The 26,428-nt window shown below is 39.7% G+C and overlaps 1 protein-coding gene across 14 annotated transcripts in view; it reads left to right on the forward strand.

Annotated features, from left to right (window-relative positions):
* Positions 1–26,428, forward strand: part of SP100 (SP100 nuclear antigen) — an 89,134-nt gene that overhangs the window by 10,138 nt on the left and 52,568 nt on the right. For 11 of the 14 annotated variants that reach the window (XM_026491735.4, XM_044380883.3, XM_044380884.3 and 8 more), the window contains exons 2-7: positions 16,884–17,046; positions 18,148–18,316; positions 21,411–21,482; positions 23,324–23,386; positions 24,020–24,169; positions 25,598–25,681. In XM_026491735.4, the coding sequence (XP_026347520.2) occupies positions 16,884–17,046; positions 18,148–18,316; positions 21,411–21,482; positions 23,324–23,386; positions 24,020–24,169; positions 25,598–25,681 (701 nt within the window). The remainder of the gene's footprint in view (positions 1–16,883; positions 17,047–18,147; positions 18,317–21,410; positions 21,483–23,323; positions 23,387–24,019; positions 24,170–25,597; positions 25,682–26,428) is intronic. The other 3 variants (XM_044380891.3, XM_048214092.2, XM_048214093.2) reach the window with 1 other exon arrangement.

The raw sequence follows: 26,428 nt of genomic DNA on the forward strand, positions 1-26,428 counted from the left end.
GTTGAATAGACTCAGTCAAAAAGTTAATTGGTTACATTTTTTTTTTCTGGAATGTAAGAAAAAAGTTGCGGAAACTATGAAAAAAATAAGATATATTGCGTAATCTGATGTTTTGACATTCTGTCAATGGGAATTTTAGAAGGAGAGGAGAAAGAATGAGAGCAAAAGAATAAAAAGAGGAAAAACAGTTTTCAGAATGAAAGCTAGAACTTTTTTAAAAAGTTTTTGTTTAAATTCCAGTTAGTTAACATACATTAGTTTCAGGTGTAGAATTTGGTGACTCAGCACTTTCACACAACAGCCAGTGCTCATCACAACAAATGCCCTCCGTAATTCCCTTCACCTAGTTAATCCACTCCCCCCTTAACCACCAGTCTGTTCTTTACAGTTAAGAGTCTGTTTCTTGGTTTTCTCTCCTTTTATCCCCCCTACACTCCTTTGTTTTGTTTCTTAAATTCCACATATGAGTGAAATCATATGATATTTGTCTTTCTCTGTACGTTATCAACAACAGCCAAATTACGGAAAGAGCTCAAATGTCCATCTTCTGATGAATGGATAAAGAAGGTGTAATATATTTATATAATTTACATATTATAAAATTCACCTCTTTTACGTGGACAATTCAATGATTTTTAGCAAAGTTCTAGAGTTCTGCAACTATCACTACAGTCCAAGTTTAGAACGTTTCATTACCTCACAGAGTTTGCTCACGATGGTTCGTAGTCAGTCCCTATTCCTATCCCTCAGCCCCAGGTCACTACTAATCTACTTTCTGTCTCTGTAGATTCCCTTTTTCTGGACATGTCATATAGACGGAATCATATCATATGTGGTCTTGCACATCTGACTTCTTTCACTGAGTGCAATATTCTTGAGGTTCATTCATGTTGTGGCACGTGTTCATATTTTCTTCCTTGTTATCGCTGAGTAACACTCCATTGGATGGATCTACAATGTTTTATTTATCCATTTACCTGCTCATGGACGTTTGGATTTTTCCACTTTTTGGCTGTTATGGTAAATGCTGCCATGAATATTTGCATATTTCTGTGGACAGGTTTTCATTTCTAGGTTTGTACCTAGGAGTGGAATTATGGGGTCATATGGTAACATTATGCTTAACTTTTTAAAAAACGATCTTACAGTGTTTTCAAAGATTCCCACAAGCATTGCATAAGGGTTCCAGTTTTTCCACAGTCTTGCTGACTATGTCTTTGATTATAGTCAATCCAGTAAGTACACATTGGTATCTCATTTTGGTTTTAATTTGCTTTTTCCCTAGTGACTAATGATGTTGGACATCTTGTCATGTGTTTCTTACCTTCCATATATCTTTTTGAAGAAATAGCTATTCAAATCATTAGCCAATCATTTAATTGGGTTGTCTATTGAGTTGTAGGAATTCTTTATATATCTGTGTACGAGTCATTCATTAGAAATACGATTGGCTAGTATTTTTCCCCGCTCTGGAACTAGTCTTTTATTTCTTTTGAAGCACAAAGGACTTAAATTTTTTTGAATTCCAGTTTATCAATTTATTCTTTTATGGATCATGCCTTTGTTTTTTTTTTAAAGATTTTATTTATTTATTTATTTATGTATTTATTTATTTATTTGAGAGAGAGCAAGAGTGAGAGAGATCACAGAGGGAGAGGGAGAAGCAGACTCCCCACTGAGCAGGGGCCTGTCCAGGGGCTCGATCCCAGGACCATGGGATCATGACCTGAGCTGAAGGCAGACACCTATCTAACTGAGCCACCCAGGCGCCCTGACTCATGCTTTTTGATGTTGTAGCTACCATTTAGTCTAACCCAAAATCACAAATATTTTCTATCTCTTCTTTGAAAAGCTTTATCATTTTCTCTTGTACACAGGATACTACATAATCTGTGGGACCCAGTGAAAAATGAAAGTGGGGGGACCCTTGTTCAAAAATCATTATGAATTTCCTAACAGTGAGAGCTGGGCATTAAACCAAGTACGGGGCCTTGTGTGACTGCGAAAGATGCATGCCCCTGAATTTGGCCCTGCTCTTATATTTAGATCTATGATCCCTTTTGAGTTGGTTTTTTTTTTAAGTTTTGTACACAGCTGATACTTTCATTAAGTTTCTCTTGAGGTTCCATTTTAATTTTTTTAAATTTTTTTTACATTTTTTATTATGTTATGTTAGTCACCATACAGTTCATCATTAGTTTTTTTTAATAATAATTTTTTATTATGTTATGTTAGTCACCATACAGTACATCATTAGTTTTTGATGTATTATTCCATGATTCATTGTTTGCGTATAACACCCAGTGCACCGTGCAATATGTGCCCTCCTTACTACCCATCACCGGCCTATCCCAATCCCCTACCCCCCCCCCTGAAGCCCTCAGTTTGTTTCCCAGAGTCCATAGTCTCTCATGGTTCATTCCCCCTTCTGTTTGCCCCCCTTCATTCTTCTCTTCCTTCTCCTACCGATCTCCCTGCTATTTCTTATGTTCCATAAATGAGTGAAACCATATGATAATTGTCTTTCTCTGCTTGACTTATTTTGAGTTGATTTTTGTCTAGGTTTGAGGTGAGGTTATAAAATAATCTTTCTGTATGTGGATATTTAAATGTCCTCGTACCATTTGTTAAAAAGACTCTTTTCATTGAATTGCCTTGGTACTTTGAAAATCAATTATAAGGATTTATTTTTCCCTCTCAATTCTAGTCCGTTGACCTATGTATCTATTTTTATGCTAGTGCTCTAACTCTCTGCGTGAGCGTAGCTTTACAGTAAGTCTTGAATTCAGGAAGTATAAAGCCTTCAACTCTGTTCCTCAAGACTATTTTGGCTATTCTGTGTTTTTGTATTTCCATAGAAATTTTTGGATTAACTTCTCAGTTTCTGGAAAAAAATCTTACTGGAATTTTGATAGAAATTCACAGAAGGGGGAATGAACCACGAGAGACTATGGACTCTGGGAAACAAACTGAGGGTTTCAGAGGGGAGGGGGGTGGGGGATTGGGATAGGCTGGTGATGGGTAGTAAGGAGGGCACGTATTGCATGGAGCACTGGGTGTTATATGCAAATAATGAATCGTGGAACAATACATCAAAACCTAAAGATGGACTGTATGGTGACTAACATAAATATAATAAAAAATTATTATAAAAAAAGAAAAAAGAAATTTCACTTAATCTATAGATCAATTAGGGGAGAATTGCTATCTTAAAAATACTGAGTTTTCTAATCCATGAACATGGAATGTTTCTATTTATTTTAATCTTTAATTTCTTAAAATGTTTTATTTATTTGAGAGAGAGCACACAATGGGGGGAGGGACAGAAGGAGAGGGAGAAGCAGACCCTCGCTGAGCAGGGAGCCTGACACAGGGTTCAATCCCAGGACCCTGAATCATGACCTGAGTTGAAGACAGACACTTAACTGACTGAGCCACCCAGGAGCCCCTGATCTTTAATTTTTCTTAGCGATATTTTGTAGTTTTCAGCATGTAAGACTTGCTTTTTGTTAAATTTATTCCTAGATATTTAATTCTTTTGCCTACCTTTATTTTTTAATTTGGAAACTCAATTTCTAAATTTCTAAATTTCCTGGTTAATTGTTTTATAGACACAATATTATCTCGTAAGCTGTGAGAGTGTGAAATATACTTCCTCTAAAGTCTTGCTTTGTTGGCTCTATTATTCATATTTCCTCTGGTGTTAATAAAAAAGAGTAAAGAAGGATCTGAAGGGACCTGGGTGGAGCCCTGACTCTCTTCACCAAGCCAGTGTTAACAGCCTACGCCACGACTTTCCCAAAATTTGTTCCAAACTTTACACACAAATGAAAGACTTTTTTTACTTTAATTTGTGTAAAAATGGAATCATAATATATTAATCTGAACTTGATGTTTTTATTTAGCAATAAAACTACACCCTTCCATCCAAATTACTAGAAATAAATAGCTACATACTATTCCAACAGTACGGATTTGCCATAATCTGAGCAACCATTCAGCTGAATGGACAATCAAGTTGTTTTCAGGTTTGAGGGTCTTCACATTTGTTGTATTTTGCTACAAAAAAACAATGCTTCAATAAAAACTTTTGTACTTGTGGATATCTAATCAACTTGTGGGTATTTAACCAACAATTTATTAATGTCTTATGTATCTCAAGTATTCAAGAAAAAGCATGGGACAAAACAGACAAAATCCTTGTGCTTATGGTATATATATATTTTGGGAGAAGACAGGCACTGAATAAGACAGTAAACACTAAATAAAATAAATAAGTAAGTAATTTAATATGTTAGGGAATGATAAGGACATGTATAAAAAGAGAGCTAGAATAGGGGACTGGGAATATGGGGGTAAAGTAGGGGGCTGTAGTTGTGATTTTAAGTAGGTTGATCAAAGCAGGCCTCATTGAGAAGGGGGCATGGAGCAAGGACCTTAAAGAGATGAGGGAGGTAGTTCACTCCATGGATGTCTGGACGGAGAACATGCTACGCAAAAGAAAGAGCCAGAGCCAAGTTTCTGGGCTTGGAGTGTGCCTGATGTAGTCAAGAAACAGCGAAGAGGAGGGTGTGACCAGAGAGAGATGAGCTAGGGGAGAGGAGAGAAAGGCTGAACACTGTAAGAACTTGGCTTTTACTCTGGGGGAAATGGGGAGCCACTGAAAGTTCTGGAGTTTCTCTAAGATGCATATTGTTTTTATTTTCACGGGATAGGTTCCAAAAATGATTGCTAGGTTCATCACTAGTGTATCTTAAAATTTATAGATTATTGTCAGATCTCTTCTGAAAAGGCTTTAGCAATTCAAGCTCACACCAGCAAGGTATATTTTCCTAAATCTTCTCCCACACTGTATCATCACATACGAAATTGTGTTTGCCAGTCTAACTAGAAGAGATGGTCTCTCACTGATGTTTCAGTTCATATGCATTCATATATTTATTGGACATTTCCTTTTCCCTAAGCTGTCTCTTTAGGTCTGTTTTCTTTGGGGTTGTCACATGTTATTAATAGCCTGGAATCTTTGTATGTCAGATATATTAACCCTATGTCATACGTGTTGAAAATATTTTCCACATTGCCTTTTAATATCTGTATTACTTTGGTTTTACATTTGTATCTATTAAATCTTCCTCTACCTACTTTCATTGTATGTTTTTCTTGGCTTGACTCAAATATGTATTCTATCACATAAGTTTCTATATGACTACTTACCCAGTTTCAATGGAATTACAGTTTGCAAGTGCATCACACTTGCACAGTAATTTCAGAAGGATTGACATTTTAAAATTACTATGTTTTCTTAACTGAGGGTGACTTATATATCTGTTTATTTAGATATTGTTTAATTTCCTTTAATAGGATTTTAGAGTTTTCTCCATATAGGTCTATACGTTTCAGATGCTTATAAATATACATGCATTGTATTTGCTATTGTTTCTCAAGTGTTATTTCTTCTCAGTTTATATTGTTCTAAACAAAATCTATAAGTTTCATTTATCTATTTTTTAAAATTTGTGCATGTTGGTAAATTCCTTTTCTAGTTCTTATGGAGTTACTTTGGTCTCTAGGATTTCTATGTATATAATTGTAGGACACGTAATGTATGTCATTTTAGTATTTATACCATGACTTCATTTTCTTACCCTATTTCATTAGCTAAAACTTATAAAAATTTAAATAAAAACGATGGTAATGGTAGACAATGCTGTCTTTTTTTCCTATTTAAATTACTTCATCTTTCACTTAATTTTTATAATTCTGGGGGACTTTATATTATATTAGCATCTATCTATTGCATATGGTTTTTATAAAAATAGCTGCTAGGTCTTACCAATTCCCTTTTAAAATAATTTAGGGATATATTTATATGCTTTTTTCCTCCTTTTGATTGTTTTTGTACTAAATTATCTAAAGAGATTTCCTAATGTTGAACCATCTTTACTCATTTCATTATTTAACTTTTTCTTCCTCTTTTTTTCCTTAGTATGACGGTTTCATGTTTTTTTTTTTTTTTAAAGATTTTATTTATTTATTTGACAGAGACAGAGACAGCCAGCGAGAGAGGGAACACAAGCAGGGGAGTGGGAGAGGAAGAAGCAGGCTCATAGCGGAGGAGCCTGATGTGGGGCTCGATCCCATAACGCCGGGATCACGCCCTGAGCCGAAGGCAGACGCTTAACCGTTGTGCCACCCAGGCGCCCCAGTTTCATGTTTTTTAGGCTAAAATTTTTTTATTGTTGATCTCTTTATTAATCGAAGTGTAATTCACATCCAGTGTTATATTAGTTTCGGGAGTACAGTGTATTGATGCAACAATTCTGTACATTACTCAGTGTTCCTCACCGTAAGTGTAGTCATTATGTGTTACCATAAACGTTATTACAATATTATTAACTGTATTCCCTTTGCTGCACTTTTCCTCTCTCACTTATTTATTTTATAACTGGAAGTTTGTACCTCTTAATCCCCTTTACCTATTTCACCCATTCTATCACCTACCTCCCCTCTGGCAGCCATCAGTTTGTTCTCTGAATTTGGAAGTCTGATTTTTTTGGTTTTTTGTTTGTTTTGTTTTTTAGATTCCACATGTAAATGAAATCATATCATCTTTTTCTGTCTGACTTATTTCACTTAGCATAATACTCTCTAGTTTCACTCATGTTGTCATGAATGGCAAGATCCCATTGTGTTAAAAATTAAAAATAGAAATACCATATGATCCAGTAATTCCACTACTGAGTATTTACCCAAAGAAAACAAACAAACAAACAAAACTCATTCAAAAAGATAAATGCACCCCTATGTTTATTGCAGCATTATTTACAATAGTCAAGATATGGAAGCAGCCCAAGTGTCCTTTGATAGAAAGAATGGAGAAAGATGAATGTGGTGTCTGTATACAATGGGATATTGCTCCTCCTCTATTTTTGAAATAGTCTCTAACCACGAGGTCTATATCATCTTTGATCCAACACACTACTTTTCCTTTTGTAAAGTCTCTGGATCTCTTCTTTTCTTTAACCTGCAGCCTGTTCAACATCTACTTATAATTTATTGAGACCTCTTTTGTGGCCAAGATTATGATCCATATCGATACACATTTCACAAACTGGGAAAAAATGGTATGTTCCTTGTTTTTAGGTCATAAGATTAAATGATAAATTATTCTTGCTAATTTATCCAGAGCCTGTATATTTTTCAAAGATTTTATTTATTTATTATGAGAGAGGGAGAGAGAAAGAGCTGGGGGGAGGGGCAGGTGATATCTCATTGTAGTTTTGATTTGTATTTCCCTGATGCCGAGTGATGTCGAGCATCTTTTCATGTGTCTGTCGGCCATCTGGATGTCTTCTCGGAAAAATATCTATTCATGTCGCCTGCCCATTTTTTAACTGGATTATCTGTTTTTTGGGTGTTGAGTTTTAAAAGTTCTTTACAGATTTTGGATACCAACCTTTATCAGATACATCACTGGCAAACATCTTTTCCCATTCTGTAGGTTGCCTTTTAGTTCTGTTTATTGTTTCCTTCACTGTGCAGAGCTATTTATTTTGACGACGTCTCAATAGCTTATTTTTGCTTTTGTTTCCCTTGCCTCAGGAGACAGATTCAGTATAACAGTGCCATAGCTGATGTCAAAGAGGTTACTGCTTGTGTTCTCCTCCAGAATTTTAATAGTTTTCTGTCTCACATTTAGGTCTTTAATCCATTTTGAATTTATTTTTGTGTAGGGTGTAAGAGAGTGGTCCAGTTTTGTTCTTTTGCGTGTTCCTGTCCAGTTTTCCCAACACCATTTGTTGAAGGGACTCTTTCTCCCGTTGGATGTCCTTTTCTGCTTATCGAAGATTAACTGACCATATAGTTGTGGGTCCATTTCTGGGCTCTCTATTCTGTGCTATTGTCTATGTGTCTGTTTTTGTGTCAGTACCACACTGTCTTGATCACTACACCTTTGTAGTACAACTTAAAGTCCAGAATTGTGATGCCTCCAGCTTTGGTTTTCTTTTTCAACATTACTTTGGCTATTCGGAGTCTTTGTGGTTCCATACAATAGGATTGGTTGTTCTAGCTCCGTAAAAAATTGTTTGGATTTTGATAGGGATTGCATGAAATATGTAGATTGCTTTGGGTAATATAGACATTTTAACAACATTTGTTCTTCCAATCTCTGAGCATGGAATGTTTCTCCATTTCTTTGTTTCCTCTTCAATTTCTTTCATCAGTGTTTTATAGTTTTCAGAGTACAGATCTTTTACCTCTTTGGTTAGGTTTATCTGTAGGTATCTTATTGTTTTTAGTGCAATAGTAAGTGGGCCTGATTCCTTGATTTCTCTTTCCACTGCTTCATTATTGGTGTAGAAAAATGCAACAGATCTCTGTATGTTGATTTGGTATCCTGTGACTTTACTGAACTCGTATCAGTTCTAGCAATTTTTTGGCGGAGTCTTTTGAGTTTTCTGTATAGAGTATCATGTCATCTGCAAATAGTGAAAGTTTGACTTTTTCCTTGCTGATTTGAATGCCTTTTATTTCTTTTTGTTGTCTGATTGCTGTGGCTGAGATGTCCAGTACTATGTTAAGTAACAGTGGTGAGAGTAGACATCCCTGTCTTGTTCCTGACTATACAAGGAAAGCTCTCAGTTTTTCCCCATGGAGGATGATATTAGCTGTAGGTTTTTTGTATATGGCCTTTCTTATATCAAGGTATGTTCCCTCCAACTGTACTTTGTTGAGGGTTTTTATCATTAATGGATGTTGTACTTTGTCAAAGGCTTTTTCTGCATCTTTTGAAAGGATCATATGGTTGTTACCCTTTCTTTTATTAATGTGATGTGTCACATTGACTGATGTGCAAATATTGAACCATCCTTGCAGCCCAGTAATAAAGCCTGCTTGGTTGTGGTGAATAATTCTTTAGCGTACTGTTGGATTAGACTTGCTAGTATTTTGTTGAGAATTTTTGCATCCGTGTTCATCACAGATATTGGCCTGTAGTTCTCTCTTTTAATGTAGTCTTTGTCTGAATTTGGAATCGGGGTGATGCTGGTCCCATAGAATGAGTTTGGAAGTTTTCCTTCCACTTCTATTTTTTGGAATAGTTTGAGAAGAATAAGTATTAACTCTTCTCTAAATGTTTAGTAGAATTCACCTGTGGAGCCATCTGGCCCTGGACTTTGGTTTGTTGGGAGATTTTTGATTACTGATGTGATTTCTTAATTGGTAATCAATCTGTCCAAGTTTTCTATTTCTTCCTGTTTCAGTTTTGGTAGTTTATGTTTCTAGGAATTTACCAATTTCCTCCAGATTGCCTTACTTGTTGGTGTAGAGTTTTTCATAATATTCTCTTACAATTGTTTGCATTTCTGTGGTGCTGGTTGTTAATTTGCCTCTCTTGTTTGTGATTTTGTTTGTGTCCTTTCTCTTTTCTTTTTGATAAGTCTGGTTAAGAGTTTATCAATTTTATTGATTTTTTGAAAGAAGCAGCTCCTGGTTTCATTGATCTGCTCTATTGTTTTTTTAGTTTCTATATCATTTATTTCTGCTCTCATCTTTAGTATTTCCCTTCTACCAGTGGCCATAGGCTTTGCTTGCTGTTCTTTTTCAAGCTCCTTTAGGTTTAAGGTTAGGTTGTTTACGTGCTGTGGTGGGGGCCTATGCTAGTCTTCTTGGGGGGAAGGTCCCACGGTGCTGGGACTGAGGGAGATCTGACCGACAAGGGCAGTCGTGCCAGAGCGCAGGGGCATGGAACTTGGAGCAAGCAGGCTAGACATCCAGTGTTGGGACTGAGCTGCACTAATCAGGTGGCCCTGTGCTTAGGCTGAAGGGCAGGGGATGGAAATGGTGCTCACGGGCACACTCGTCCCTGGAGAGGCAGCTCTGCGAATGCTCTCTCTCACGGATGCCCTCCAAGAAGAGCGAATAATCTCGCCCCTGCGTGCCCAGGTGGTCCTCAGGTTGCGTCATCTGTCCCAGGGCTGTTTCCCTGCCTTCTCTCCAGAAGCAGGGCAGCACCCTCAGGGCTCTATCTCACCATGCCCACCAACCTTTAAAACTCCAGTCTTCAAGCCCTGCTGGTTACAAGAAGTCACAAAATCAGCCCCTCTCATTTTCCCAGCCCGTGGCTTTGGGGACGGGTTCTCCTTGTGCATATCTCTGTGTGCTCCTCTCTCTCTCTCACGTTTCTCTGCAACCAGGGCTCCCTCCCCTCCGCAGCACTCATGGTCTATTTCTCTCCTAAACCATGTCTCTGCACTTCCTACCTTCCCCAGCGTGGCCTCTTCTCTCCCTTCAGTCATTCGGTTTGTTCTGTCAGTCCTCAGGCTGATTTCTTGGGTGTTCAGAATGACTGATAGTTACCCAGCTGTGTTCGAGGGACAAGATGAGCCTAGGGTCCTCCTGCTACATCTTAGCTCCCCCACAGACAATCTCTGCTTTTAACTGGAGTATTTAGACCATTCACACGGAACGTAATTATTTATATACTGTATTAATGTCTACCACGTTTGCTATTGTTCCTTATTCCTTTGCATTTGCTTTGTTTCTTTTTTCCTTCTCTTTTCCACCTTGTCTGGTTTTAAGTTAGCATTTTATATGATCCCATTTTATCTCTTCTATTAACATATCGGTTGTACTTCTTTTCAAATGTTTTTAGTGGTTGCCTAGAGATTTCAGTATACACTTTATACCATTTCATCTGTAGCACAGATACCTTGTAACAGAGTATTTCCAATTCCTTCTTCCCATCCCTTATGATATTACTGTCGTTCATCACACTCATCTGTACCTTGTAATCATCACTCGTTCCAAACAGACAATGTCCTTGAGCTGCTGCTGGACTGCCATCTTGGGTTTCCTTTTAATGTCTCTGGGATTAGATCCACTGGTTTCTAATTTTCACATCTTCCTTGCCTGTTTTTCTGAATCCAACATACTGCATTTTTTAAGGATTTATTTATTTATTTTAAAGAGAGAGAGTGAGTAGGGGGAGGGAGACAGAGGGAGAAAGAGAAAGAGAATCTCAAGGAGATTCCATGCCCAGCACAGAACGCAAAGCAGGGCTCTATCTCATGACCTTGAGATCATGACCTGAGGCAAACTCAAGAGTCGGTCACTTAACTGACTGAGCCACCCAGGCGCCCCCCTCTTGAATGCTTTTAAGAGTGGGTGTGTGCCGCTCAGGATTAGACATCTATTTATTAGGTAAACAAACTAGAACCATACTAGGTGACTTCGTTTTAAAACTTTTTATATACATAAAGGAAATAAGAAAAACACTCAAGATGGATGTTTGTGAAGTAAAATTTCTGAGCCTCCCATATCTGAAGTTGTCCTGATTAGCACTGAGTATTGAAGAGCTGGCTTCACAGGCACTGTGACTGATGAGATGTTGGTCTCGAGTTGTTCTTGCCATCATTCCTCCATAGTTGACCAGTTTCTTGATTCTTACTGAGAGCTTTTAAGTTTTTCTCTTTGTTTTTTAGGTGTTGTCGTGTCATGATGAAGTGCTTTGGTTTATGTCTTTTTAAATTCATTTTTCTAAATACTCTTTTAAAAAATTCACATCCCTCTACTCCAGGGTATTTTTTTAAGTAATTCTCTTGATATGTTTCTCCTCTGTAATTTCCTTGCACAGCTTTCTTTTTTTTTTTTTTTTTTAATGATTTTTTATTATATTATGTTAGTCACCATACAGTACATCCCCGGTTTCCAATGTAAGGCTCAATGATTCATTAGTTCTGTATAACACCCAGTGCACCATGCAATACGTGCCCTCTTTACTACCCATCACCGGTCTATCCCATTCCCCCACCCCCCTCCCCTCTGAAGTCCTCAGTTTGTTTCTCATAGTCCATAGTCTCTCATGTTTCATTCCTCCTTCTGATTACCCCCCCTTTCTTTATCCCTTTCTTCCCCTACTGATCATCCTAGCTCTTATGTTCCATAGATGAGAGAAATCATGTGATAGTTGTCTTTCTCTGCTTGACTTATTTCACTTAGCATTATCTCCTCCAGTGCCGTCCATGTTGTAGCAAATGTTGAGAACTCGTTCTTTCTGATAGCTGAGTAATATTCCATTGTATATATGGACCACAACTTCTTAATCCAGTCATCTGTTGAAGGGCATCTCGGCTCCTTCCACGATTTAGCTATTGTGGACATTGCTGCTATGAACATTGGGGCGCATATGGCCCTTCTCTTCACTACGTCTGTATCTTTGGGGTAAATACCCAGTAGTGCAATGGCTGGATCATAGGGTAGCTCAATTTTTAACTTTTTAAGGGACCTCCACACTGTTTTCCAGAGTGGCTGTACCAACTTGCATTCCCACCAACAATGTAGGAGGGATCCCCTTTCTCCACATCCTCTCCAACAATTGTTGTTTCTTGCCTTGTCTATTTTTGCCATTCTAACTGGCGTAATGTGGTATCTCAGTGTGGTTTTGATTTGAATTTCCTTGATGGCTAATGATTTTGAACATTTTTTCATGTGTCTGTTAGCCATTTGTATGTCTTCATTGGAAAAGTGTCTGTTCATATCTTCTGCCCATTTTTTGATTTGTTTATTTGTTTCTCGTGTATTGAGTTTCAGAAGTTCTTTGTAGATCTTGGATACCAGTCCTTTATCTGTAGTGTCATTTGCAAATATATTCTCCCATTCCGTGGGCTGCCTCTTAGTTTTTCTGACTGTTTCCTTGGCTGCTTGCACAGCTTTCTTGACTCCAATTAAGTGGCTATTAGACCACCTAAACTTACCTTAATGCTCTTATATTTTCTTTCAAATTTACTTTTTTTCCTTTTAATCTCTTAATTTTCTGGAAAACTTCTTCAACTTTCTTTTGCAATCATTTTAGTAAATTTTGGTGAACTTCCAAAAATCAGTTTAAAAATAATCTAAGACCACAATCACTTTCTCTTTTTTTGTATCCTCGGGTGCAGTGTGTATTCTCAAATCTCCCTTAAAATGTTAGAAGTTTTGAAAGTTTCTCATTTTCTACAATATCTCTGTTTCTCTTAGAATAACTTTTTTTCTCTTATTGTGTGTTATTCTGATATTTGAGAATTTTCTCAAAACTCGGCTGACCTGTGGTTATCTGTTCCTACTTAAGAGAAGGCTCTGGAAATCAATTGATGTGATTCACTAAATTAAAGAATAAAGGAAGAAAACCATAGAAGAATCTCAGCAGATGCATTTGAGAATATTCAACATTGGTCCATGAGAAAACTCTCGGCAAACTAGGAATAGACAGTAACTTCCTCAGTCTCATTAAAAATACACACACACACACACACAATGTATACAGTAAACATCATACTTAATGGTGATACTAAGTGCTTTTTTTCTAAGATTGGAAACAAGACAAGGAAGTCCATTCTCACTACTTTTCTGCAATATTGTGTCTAAACTCCTAACCAGTACAATAAAAAGAAATAATTGTTGTAAAAACAAAAGTAAAGGAGTTTTGCTTGCTGATGACATGATTATTCATTTTCTATAAAATCCAAAAGAAATCTACAAATACATTACTGGAATACAAGAATTTAGCAGGGTTATAAATACATGGTTAATATTTTCAAAAACCGGTTTTATTCCCATCCAATTATAACAAGCAATTTAAGAAGCAATACCGTTTAAAGCAATACCAACTTAAAAAGCAACACCATTTCTAGTTAGGAATAAGTTTAATGAAAGATGCGTGTGACTTCTTTTTTTTTTTTTAATTCACTTTAGTTAACATATAGCGTGTTATTAGTATCAGGGGTAGAATTTAGCGATTCATCAGTTGCATATAACACCCAGTGCTCATTACATCAAAGTGCCGTCCTTAATGCCCATCACCCAATTACCCCATCCCCCACTCACCTCCCCTCCAGCAACCCTTAGTTTGTTCCCTATAGTTAAGAGTCTCTTATGGTTTGCCTCCCTCTCTGTTTTTATCTTATTTTATTTTTCCTTCCCTTCTTCTATGTTCATGTTTTGTTTCTTAAATTCCCCAGCCAGATGTGTATGACTTCTTTACTGGAAATTATGAACACTTCTAGACAAAATTAAGAAAAACTAAATAAATGGGGAGCTATACAATGTTAACAGATTGGAGCTCAATATTGTTAAGATATCAGTTGTCACCAAATTTCTCTGAAGGTTCAGTGCAAACTGTATAAAAATCCAAAAGGCTTTTCTTGTAGAAATTGACAAATTGATTTTAAGAGACATGGAAAACCAAAAGACCTAGAAAAGCCAAGACTATTTTTCTCTAATTGACTTCAAGAGTTTATATAAGTATAGGGTGCAAGCCAATATGCTATTGGCATAAGGATAGACAAATAGATCAGTGGTACAGATTAGAAAATCCAGAAATAGACCCATGCTTACATTGTAAATTGCTTTTTGAATATTTTCATTAATTTGTGGTAGGCAAAGATTTCTTAGTGCATTAAAGTTATTAACCACAGAAGAAAAGAATTGATGGATTTGGCTTCCTCAAAATTAAAAATTTCTCCTCATCAAAACACATGGTTAAGCAAAGCACAGACTGGAAGAAAAATGTTCGTAAGACGTAAATTAAACAAAAACACTTCTTTCCATAATATAAAACAAACTGCTACACTTCAGTAAGTACTAAAAGACAACCCAAGAATATAAATGGATCAAAAACTTGAACAGACACTTTACAAAAGAAGATGCATGAATTGCCAATAAGCATATGAAAACGTGCTCAATATCATTAGTCATTAAAGGAATACAAATTAAAACTGTATGAGATCCCACATCATACTCATTTAAAATTAGAAAAACTATCTCTAGGAGCGCCTGGGTGGCACAGCGGTTGGGAGTCTGCCTTCGGCTCAGGGCGTGATCCCAGAGTCCTGGGATCGAGCCCCACGTCAGGCTCCTCTGCTGGGAGCCTGCTTCTTCCTTTCCCACTTCCCCTGCTTGTGTTCCCTCTCTCGCTGGCTGTCTCTATCTCTGTCAAATAAATAAATAAAATCTTTAAAAAAAAAAAGAAAAGAAAAACTATCTCTAATAACTTTGAAAAACAGTTTGGCAGATTCTGAAGTGTCTAAGCGTACTCACGCAATGACCCACGCCTAATTATTTACCCAAGAGAAATGGAAACATCATGCCATAAAAAGACATGTACACAAACAGCAGCTTTATTCATACAAGTCCCAGACTGGAATCAATCTGAATGTCCATCAACAGGAAAATGAGTAAGCAGGTGGTGGTAGGTCCACACAGTGGAGGACCTACAACTACAAAAAGGAACCAACTTTCATTCATCCAGCAGCGTGGATGATGAGTGAATGTCAGGCAAAGGCATACCTGATGTGTTATCCCTCATGGATATGGAACCCAGTAAGAGGCAAGCTTCACACATGGTGATAGAAAGGTCAGCAATGTTTGCCTTTGAGAGGCTGCTTGGCTCTAGGTGGTCAGCTTGTAGGGTGAGGGGTTAGAGGTTGCACTGTTCTGTTCTCCATTTTTAAAATACTACGGAAGTTTTCAGCACCATGTCTCCCTTGTCAGGGTTCTTCAGGGCACACCGGTCATTTTTCTGACCTCTGGGAGCATCCTCCACCTACAACAGCAATTAGCCCTCTCCTGACCACTTTTGTCGCATAGATTTTGATGGGAATCTCTCTTGTGCTCATTGTCCTCCCCTTCCCTTCGTCGTTGTGAATCCAGTTTCTTTATTATCATTTTAGCAGGGCTTTTAATAAAAGAGAAGACAAATGCTTCTTTTCCATCTGCAATCTTTGAACTGAAACATTTCTTTTGCAGGAATTTGACACAATAATGTGACATTATTATTCCCTGAGGCATGCTAAGTACTGGGAAGTGGCAATAACTCTCTTCTGGTTTGACAAAGAATGCTTCTAAGTCTTCATAATACAAGATGTTGATTAACACATTATTAGCAGAGCAATAAAATGATCAACTAAAAATTGGAATTATAGACTCAGGTTTAAAATTACTTTCACAGGAAACATCAGTGATTTCTGAAATTCAGATGCCTGAAAAGATATACTATATATAACAATCACACAGACCGATTTATAAGAACACAAAGTAGGACCAGATGTCCCGGGGAAAATGTTGGGTATTCTTATAAAATTATCAATGTATACTGCTTCATGTCACTATTAACCACATCTTATCCTTCGTAAACTAATTTTATAATGTAGGATGGCATGGGGGAGAGCTGGTTTTTATCTTTCTGATATTTTTTTTCTCTTAGCTGTTAAGTATTTTCAAGGTTAGACTTTTATCCCATTGCTTTCCTTTTTTCCAAAATTGTTTTATTGGAATGTAGTTTATTCCATTCCTTTTCATTCCTCTGTTCGCGCCATCTCAGTTTTGTCTAAATTTAAATTTTTTTAATTACAAAAATATTTCAGATATGGGCAGGTATCTTTACAATGGCTTTGACCCAGACAGACTGGAACAGACTTTTTCAGTCCCACATCTAAGTCTTTCTTAACCTCCATGCTTTCTTCATCATGTCTTTGCTTATTACTTCCGTTCCGTTTATTCTGCCTCTGCTCAGGACTCCTTACTTTATAGATGTTAGTTTCCCCACCTTATTCTTCATAAACAAACCTTGTAGCCTCCACAAGCATCTTGGAATCTTTTTTTTTTTTAAAGATTTTATTTATTTATTTAACACAGATAGAGACAGCCAGCGAGAGAGGGAACACAAGCAGGGGCAGTGGGAGAGGAAGAAACAGGCTCATAGCGGAGGAGCCTGATGTGGGGCTCGATCCCATAACGCCGGGATCACGCCCTGAGCCGAAGGCAGACGCCCAACTGCTGTGCCACCCAGGAGCCCCAGCATCTTGGAATCTTGACCACCATTTTCACATGGCATCTTTCCTTCCTAGGGCATCCACAGAAGATCAGAACATTGACGACAGACTTATCTATGAGACTCTATTCAAACACTTCAAAAGACACAAGGTGGAGATTTCAAATGCAATAAGAAAGCCATTTCCTTTCTTTGAGTGCCTCCGGGACCGTGAATTCATCACCAATAAAATGTATGACGTAAGTGATGTTTATTACGTCACCATCTGGGAAACTGGCCCCAAATGAAGTTATATTTTGATACCCTGGACTCAAACATCAAGCACAACTAACCGATTGAGGACTTTTTCAAGTATTGTCACCAGTGTACCTGTAAGGTAAAAAGGAGAATCAGTTATCACCAGAGATAATCCTGCTTCTCACTGAAGGAATGGTGCTCTGTGCTGCCCACTGGAGTTGGGCTGAATAGCATAGCAAATGGGCTGAATCGGAAGCAGGAGTGCTCCACAGATGTACAATGCCTTGTAGGAATGCAGAGAATATAACATACACTGAGAATTAAAGGTCATTTTAATGAGTTGATATATAACTTAAATGAGTTAATTTAATAAAATAGTAATGACACATATCACTTCAGTGGACGTCAATTTGGGTACTTAGATCTGAGAACATTAAAACCTATGGGGAATTGATATCCTGTTAGGACAAAATTTGGGAATTGATGATTATTATTCTTTCACTAACAGTTTTCAGTTTTTAGGGTTTTTTTCCTTTTTCTCTTTCTTTTTTATGGTATTTCTGGAATCTTGGAATTTGGGTTTGATTTTAGCAATAGGCGTTGCTGGAGATACAGAGATTCAAGTCTTCTCTTTGCTGTATGAATATGTTTTCTCTATGGTCAAATTCATGAAAGGGGAGAACTGTCACCTGTTTTCTTGAGTTCTTCCAGGCCAAGTCAGTCTGGGGAAAGGGTAAGGGTCTTCCATTGCAATAGGCCAGCTGCTCATCACCTCTTAGTCTATTCCTAAAACATCTGGCCAGGTTCTTAAAGGGCTACACATCATTTAACTTTGAACCCACTATTATTCTCCAAAATCGCTCTTACTTACATCTAATGTAAATGAGGGTGAGGAGATCTGTTTCACGAGTGAGTACTTTTAAGGAGGAAGGATTTACTTGTTTCATTTAGTATCTATACAAATAAATAGAAATTCTAAAACTTCATATAAGAAGATACCTATGGAGGGAAATTGGAAGACATTACCCATAAAATCACTTTCTAGGGCTTTTCTGTAACTTGGAAGTCTGTATTTATATTCTCTCCATTCAATATATTTTAAGGATTGTCAAGATTCTTGTAGAAACCTGGTCCCTGTACAAAGAGTGGTGTATAATGTTCTCAATGAACTGGAGAAGACATTTGACTTGCCACTTTTGGAAACATTGTTCAGCGAGGTCAACATGCAAGAATACCCTGGTTTAAAGCACATTTATAGAAGCTTCAGACAAGGTAATTAGGTTTATTATCTACCTTTCGATATCCAGGACCAACTGTTTTTGTTTTTGTTTTTGTTTTGGACAAGTATATATTAAACTCCTACAATGTTCCACACACAGTGCTGGGGCAGTGGGGATATAACAGTAGAGAAAACACAAATCATGAACCTTCTCGAAGCTTATGGTACAGTGGCGATGGTACAACCACCACCTAGAGGAGAGGTCTGCTTAACCAGGCATTTAGACTCACAGGACAACCTGAGCCAAAGTGGCATCGGATTGACTTAGAAGGACAAATGACAGAAAACACAGCATCCCAACAGAGCAGCATCAGTTGCTCCTCTTCTATGGGGTTCCTTGTGGGGACCCACACAGCAGTCCACCAAGTTGACTACCACCCACCTTGAGTGTCAGCTTGGCTGTGGATACGGGATCCACCGTGGCTTAGCGGCACCGTGCCCGTGGGTATCAATAGGTCATGGAACAGTGCTGTAGTCATAACGTTCAGGGACCCTACGAGGGATAAGCCGAGTTATGACAGTCACCACTTTGAAGGAAGACCGACAAGCACTTGGTAGTCTGTAGGTAGTGCCTCCCCATCCACATGCAACTTACTAGTCATTTTTAACCCTAAACTAGGACTAAACTAGGTTTTAACTAGGCTGATGTTGGCGCAGTAGAAGAAAAGCCGTCTTCATCAGGTTTCCAGAGTAATGAGCCAGAAAGCTAACCCAAGGTCAAATTCACCCTTAAAGAAGGAGAATTCTTTCTCCACAAGGGGTGAAACAAACGTTATTCAAATAATCGCAAAACCAGTGTTCTGCCAGATGTTATACAAAACTAAAGGTTTGATTCTCAATTTTTTCCTGGGAAGGCATGATTTTTATTTTATTTTTTAAATAATTTTATTTTAATTTATTGTAAGGCCTACAAGAGTTAAGAGAATGCTCTTTATATATATATATATATATATATATATATATATATATATATATATATTACTTTATATATTTACATACATACACTTTATACACACACACACACACACACACACACACTTTTTTTTTTTTTTTTACTTGCCTAGGAAACGTTTTATTCCAACACAGTTTGGTGTCAGTGGAGCTCTCCAGATAGAGACACTATAAGAAGAATGTTCCTGTGTCCTGAGGAGGGTTGGCACTGTGGGATCAGGCATGGAACGGGAAAGGATCTAGTGTGTCTTCAAAGACAAATTTAATTTGTCTCAGAGAGTGAGAAGCAGACTGTGGAGCTGATTCATGAGAGATAAATTTGAAGAAGATTTTAAGAAGTCTAGCATATAAAGTAAAGCAATTGGAATTTTATTAATAGGCAATAAAGAAATATCAACAGTTTTTATAAACAAGGAAAAAAAATAAAAAGCAGGTATAAAGCATGTGGTTTATTGACTTGTATCAATAGTAACCTTATCTAGTTAAGAACAAAATAATTTTTTTTAAAGATTTTATTTATTTATTTGACAGAGAGAGACAGCCAGCAAGAGAGGGAACACAAGCAGGGGGAGTGGGAGAGGAAGAAGCAGGCTCATAGCGGAGGAGCCCGATGTGGGGCTTGATCCCAGAACTCTGGGATCACGCCCTGAGCCGAAGGCAGATGCTTAATGACTGAGCCACCCAGGCGCCCCAAGAACAAAATAATTTCTACAGCAAGTCAGTCCAGTTAGAAATGGAATAAAGGCAATTAAGTCAATATTATATCTGTAACCAGGATGTCCCAGGCCATGGGAACAGAGGGAATGGCGGTTGCCTGTACTGCCCACATCTCAGGGGCTCTGAGTCTCTCCATGCACTGCAGGGACCCCCCACCCTTCCAGATTCAGTGCCCACATCACCTGTGTTAGGTTCCGGGACTCCCCAAGCTGGGGTGTCCCACACCTACACTGGCTGCCACCCACCTGCCCCTGGGGAGATGGCAGCTGTCGCCTCCCAGACTCTGTTGTCCACGGGGGCTGTGGGTCAGTGACCCAAAGCCCAGAATCCGGGGGCTGTGACCTGGGGTGCAGCAGCCTCTCCCGCCGCTCAGTCCCTACCTTCATCCCATGCTCAGAGCCCCCTGAGCCCCCATGGGACCACCTGCCCACACAGGCCTCCTTCACCTTTCTCTTTGTTCTCCTCATATCTTCCACCTGGTTTTGCCAGGGTCTGAGGCCAGGTCCTCAGATGACAAAGCACCCATGGCTCCCACCGTCCTGTGCAACTCTCCCCTGCAGGCCCTGCCCCAGGAGGAGCTCCCACCATGGGCCCTGCAGCAGCAGGTTCCCTGCCTCGTGGTGTCTCCTCCTCCCTGGACTCCCCACAGACACCCCCGCCTCCTCCGCCCTCCAGTCTTCATGGTTTATTTCCTTCCTCCCACGTGTGCTGGGTCACCTCCAGGCAGGGGTGCTGGGCTGGTGTCCCCACCTCCCCTGATTGGTGGCCTCCCCAGCCCTGGGGCAGGCCTGTGGGGTGGTCCTCCAGCTCTGCTATCTGTGCTCCCTGCTCAGAGCTGCAGAGTGTCCTTCCCTTGTTCCTGGGATCTGGGTCCCTGGGAGGTCTGTCTTGTTCCTCCAGGTGTCCTGTGCTTTGCGCCTTTGGGAAGCATTCGCCCTCCCTGCTGCAACCCTCCTCTTGTCTAGCAGCATCTTCAGAGCAGGTGGGCTTTCCCCTTCATACCCAGGGATCTCTCTGAGAGCCTAGCTCTGCTCTGGAGGAAATCCCTATTTCTTCCTTTCAGTTTGAAAGGGAGTTTTCAGTTTCAGTTTGAACAGATCAGAAACACATTTCACGTCTCTTATTTACTTTGATATATGCTTTTCCTGGCCATCCACAAATCTTTTACAAGGGTAATGGGATCATGATGTTTCCTTTACCCTTACATTGCAGTGGCTTCTCTCTGTTTGGGAAACATAGACTCTCTTGCTTGGAGTTTTCTTTTCTATCCCAGAGATGATGGGGGAGCTTTACACAGGATCAGAGGCATTGATCTCGAGTGACCTGAGGGATGGGACTTTTTAACTGTGTAATTTTGAGATGTTGTTCCTGGTCTCTGATGGGATCCCTAATTGCCTCTTTCTGTCTCCCTCTCTTCAGCAATCGATTACCAAGAAACTGATGAAGAGGAGGTACACAGTGGTCCTAGTATCCAACCAAACCCTGAACAAGGTGATGGCAACCCGATGAACACCGATTCTCATCTGCAAAGAAGAAAAGGAGATAGGGAACTCAAGCCTGAGTCCTGAGTGGATTTGGGGAATCAGGGAAGAAATGTTAAGAACCAAGGAAAAGGCAGGGAGGGGTGTTTGCATGAATGTCTAAGCAGAGGCCAAATCCTGAAGGCAAGCTACGACAAGAGACTCTTGGCCCAATAACCGAGACAAAGGGACAGAAACCCCGTGTGTCAGTAAACCAGATTTAAACAGATTAACTGCCAGGAAGTAATTGCGATTTAGAAAAGTCCCTGTAGGAGAAGATCAGTGTGAAACTGTCAAGGGCTAAGAACCTGGGTTCATGGTCAACATCAAATGATGGCAGAAGGGACTGATTTCAATGTGGGGGATGTTGTTCAAGTCACACAGAGAGAGAAAAGAGGAAGTGGTAGAAAGATGGAGGGGAAGATGTGGGTACTTTGAGAGAGAGAAGGAGGGAAATGAAAGAGAAAAAAGGGTTAAAAGACACAAGAGAAATAGCCATGTTATTAACGTCTCACCAGTTGAACATGGGTGCGGGCAGTTGGTTTAGTGCTCAGGCTGCCATTGGAGGTTAGCATTGCTCACGTGCCTGTTTTGCAGATAAGGAAACTGAAATCTCGAAACTACGTGTGTAGTTGGGTCAGATGAGCAAGGGTGAACCCAGGCATTCCGAACCCAGAGCCTGTGTGTTTGTGTGTGTGTGTGTGTGTGTGTGTGTGCATGTGTGTGTGTGTGAGTGAGTGGAAGTAAAAATTCACATAACATAAAATTAACCATTGTAAAGTGTACAGTTAATGATGTCTGGTGTATTCACAATGTTGTGCAACTACTACGTCTATCTAGTTCCAGAACATTCCGATCACCTCAGAAGGAAGCTCCATATCACTCCCTGTGCCCCCTTGCCCAGCCTCTGGCAACCACTAATCTAGTTTCTGTCTCTTTGGATTTACCAATTCCAGACATTTCATGTAAATGGGATCATGTAAACACTCCCTTCATGTCTGGCTTCTTCCCCAGAGTGTAATATTTTCAAGATTCATCTATGTTGTAGCATGAATCAGTCCTTCATTTCTTTTATTAGTGGAGAGCATTCTCTTGTATGGATATATTGCATGTTGCTTATTCATTCATCAGTTAGTGGTGGGTTCTTTCTACCTTTTGGCTGTGACAGAGCCTGCATTCTTAACCCTGTACTGCCACTCCAGTAATCCAATGGAAAAGACAGAAGCATGGGACAAAAATTGGGAATTATATGCAGAGAAAGATACATAAAAAAGAACACCAAGAATGGGAGGAGGAAGAGGAGAATCGGACATGGAATCCTCAAGGAAAGGCCAATGAGACAGACTGAACAGATGTGTGGAGGGAGGGTGTAGAGGAAGAGGAGGTGGGGACAAGTCAGCAGGACTTTGTAGGATATTCCTGCAGCTCTGGGGCAGCTCTGGGGATAAAGTCTGCTGGTCAGGATAAGTCCACTGGTCAGGGGCAGCTCTGGGGACAAAGGTAGCTTCACCCTGGTCAGGGGAGTCAGGATAAGCCATCGCCAGTTACTCAGGTGCCTCATGTGGGGACAGTGGGACATTCAGTGAGAGGGCCTGGCCGAGGCCCCCTTACCCAGGGATGCAGCTGAACCCAAGCCTCCATTCTGCCATTTGGGGTCTGACTGCAAGGGTTGCGTGGGATCCACCATACATGGTCTCTGTATGGATACCTGGAGGGGATCTTCAACTCCTGCTTCATAAAAAAGGGATTAGGGAAGAACAGCACAGACCATACTTCAATTTCTGAAATGAACTTTAAACTTCTTTCCTCTAGAAACTGATGAAAACTCACACCGAAGTCTGACCTGGTCATGCCCACAATCCTCATCTTACCACGGTCTGTTGCTGTTGACTGTATTCTCATCTTTTTTGTTCTCGTCCCATTCTGGAGTGTGCTGGGAGGTGGGAGGCTGCTTCTTTGTATCACTGATTGCCAAGAATGTCTGTCTTCTGCAATTTCTGTAAGGAAGTCCTCGGGTGTTTGCCCTGGGATTCATTCCTTACCTTCCCCTGCTCTGCTCTGCCCTCTATCTCTGGCCACCGGCCCCTGTGGACTTCCTTGCTAGCTCCCTTTGTTGCTGGCTTCCTGCTGGGTTCCTGACATGGTACACTAACAAGAGATCGGAGAGTGGGAGAAAGGGAGAAGCTGGGTATTTCCCCATCACTGCCTTTGTCCACAATTCTGACAGTGGCTGCATGTCACCCATAATACCACTTCCCACCAAGCAGGCCAGCCATGGGCCAGCTTCTATCCAACCAGCGACCCTGATCTCTGGGCCCATCTTTGGTCCCTCCCACAGCTTCCTGTTAAGTATTCTTTGGGTTACTGCATTCTTCTATTTGGACTTCTCAGCTCTTCCTGGATGAAATTCCCTGTACTGTAAAAGCTTATAGTGATTTGCATTTTCCTGTTGGACCCTGATTGATGCAGAGGGCAAATAAAATATCTATGAATTAAAACATGGTTTAGGTACAACCCCACCCACAAATGGACTCTTGGAGAAACTCTGTGAACCAGAACAGATAAATGCAAAGAGAACAGATACAACCAGTGTCCAAAATGATACCCTAGACATCCAACAAGCGAATGAGGAGTGTGCCCAGGAATCTGAGCCAGCAGGTAAGACTGATTGCCTGGGTTTGCAGGAGCAGAGAGAGGCTAAGGAGTCCTTGTTGGTGGCAGAGAATGGAGTCATGCCCAACTCAAGGAAACATCTATTAACAAAGAAGGGGAAACTCCTACAGACACAGAGGAGGCAGGAATGGAACTTGATATATTAATGGGAGAGAACTAGAGGAAGAAAAATTAGCAAGTGCTAGCTTCCACAAGCTTGCTTATTTTTTATTGGATTCAAAGCTGGTATTGGGTGAGATCAGAATTGCCAATTTCTGCAATTTTCCTGCTGATAAAAATGCTAGATAACCTAATTTGCACTGTTTATCTGAAAGAGCAATATTTGCCCACATGTAATGGGAAATATACAAAATATGTTTCTGGTGCTTTTTCATTTTCACAATGTTGGAATACCTCTTATTGATAGAAAAGTTGCAATGCCAAGGGCTGAAAATGGATTCTGACTTTAAGATCTTCAAAAGCTACTAAGAAAATAAAATGAGTACGCAGATAAATAAAATACAAAACAAAATAAGATATGGCCTACAAGAGACATGGATACATTCTATAGAAATTTAAAGGAAAAAAAAGATGGTTTCTGGCTAAGGGGCAAAGCAGACAAAATCAGGACATACTTATAGTGGTATCAGTTTGCATACGGCCTCAGCAGATGGGAAGAAACTGGATATTAAGTTTAAAGATACCCATATTAGAAGAAAAAAGAAAAAGAAAACTTCACAGTATATTCAAGTGTAGGGACCCAGGGCAGGCCACCCTAAAATGTGCCACTTAGGCATAAAGATTATTTCAAGTTAAAATAAAAATCCAGCAGATGCAGGAAAGGCACTCTGCCTCCCTGATAACTGCCTCAATTTGTACTGGAAAGGAGAGCCTCTACCAGGAAGAGAAGTATTAACAGAGACTCCCTTTTACCTCAGAAGGAACTTATCTGTATAATAGAACCATCCTGTTTTTCCAAACATCTCCTTTGACCTTCTTGCTAATGACTTTCTCCCCTCTGTATCCTGAGGCCCCTATTCCTCTCCTAACCCCATATAAGCTTCATGTTGCCTCATGGTGTTTGAAATTCCATGTCTGTGTGGATTCCCCGAATGTATGCCTATTAAATTTGGTTTTCTTTTGTTAAAAAAGAAAAGCTAGGAAGGACAACAAAGAGACAAAGGGTGAAAAGTTGCAGTGCTTCATTAGGGGAGAGAGACAAAGAAAAGTCGAAGTCAGGGAGAGCTTGATCATAGAATCACCGAAGCCCCAACACTTCCATGGGGTGAGGGTGAAGGTGGCAATATATATGCAGACAAGCTCTAAATAGAAACATGAGAAGGAAAGAGAAGTCAGATGAGGTGTGACAAAATGGAAATAGGCATAACAGGAAAGGCTCTGCCGGGTCTCAGCTGTGGTCTTTTTCATCATCAGAGTCCTGTGAACAACCACCCAGCCAAGCGGATAATGGAGACACGAGAGAAGACACACCCAGCCCATTGCCCCGTGATGGAGAAAGTAATTACCACTTATCTTACCAATTTTCTAATTCTATCTTTGTTTTTCTATGAGAGCAAACGCTTTCCTTTGTTCTCTGATGCTAACCACCTCCCTGACCCTAACAACACCCAGGACCCACAGACTTGTGCACAGCCTCTGGCTGCTTCTACGTCATGTGAGGTGCAAGGGGGAAAGAGAGCTGAGCTCTTTGATGTAGTGCATGTCTCTGAGGAGGGAATACAAGGAGAGAAAATATTTAAAAAGTGAACCAAAGAACACCAAATGACAAAGTACATGAACAACATAGGTTTTAGCAAAATTGACATGGAATCCAAACAGTATCATTTTGTGGAGTTGGTGAAAAGGAATAAGTTGCAACTTGCTTTTCAGAAGTTGTAACAGAAACACAGAAACCATGCATGATGCTGCTGGTCAGATTTGTGAGCAGGGAAGCCCTGGGGAAGGACTTTTAGAAAAGAAGTGACAACTGAAAGGACTTGGGATAGGGGACAGTGGCACAGGAGGAGAACTTTGGTGATGACTGGAATGCTTGAGATGAGAAAAATGAATAGAAAGACAAAAATCAATAGAGAAGAGGCATACAGAAAGTCACATTAATAATTAAGAACAGAGATCAAGAAGGAGAAAGTAGGAAACTTAGAGAATGGATAAACGAAAAATCAGGTAGGGGACAGCAGGGCCAGTTCTAGGGTGAAGCAGGTAGGTCCTGGGACATATGGAAAGAAAATCTTACTCTTGGTGTCT

The sequence above is a fragment of the Ursus arctos genome, unplaced genomic scaffold (genome assembly GCF_023065955.2).
Source record: "Ursus arctos isolate Adak ecotype North America unplaced genomic scaffold, UrsArc2.0 scaffold_1, whole genome shotgun sequence".
NCBI lineage: Eukaryota > Metazoa > Chordata > Mammalia > Carnivora > Ursidae > Ursus > Ursus arctos.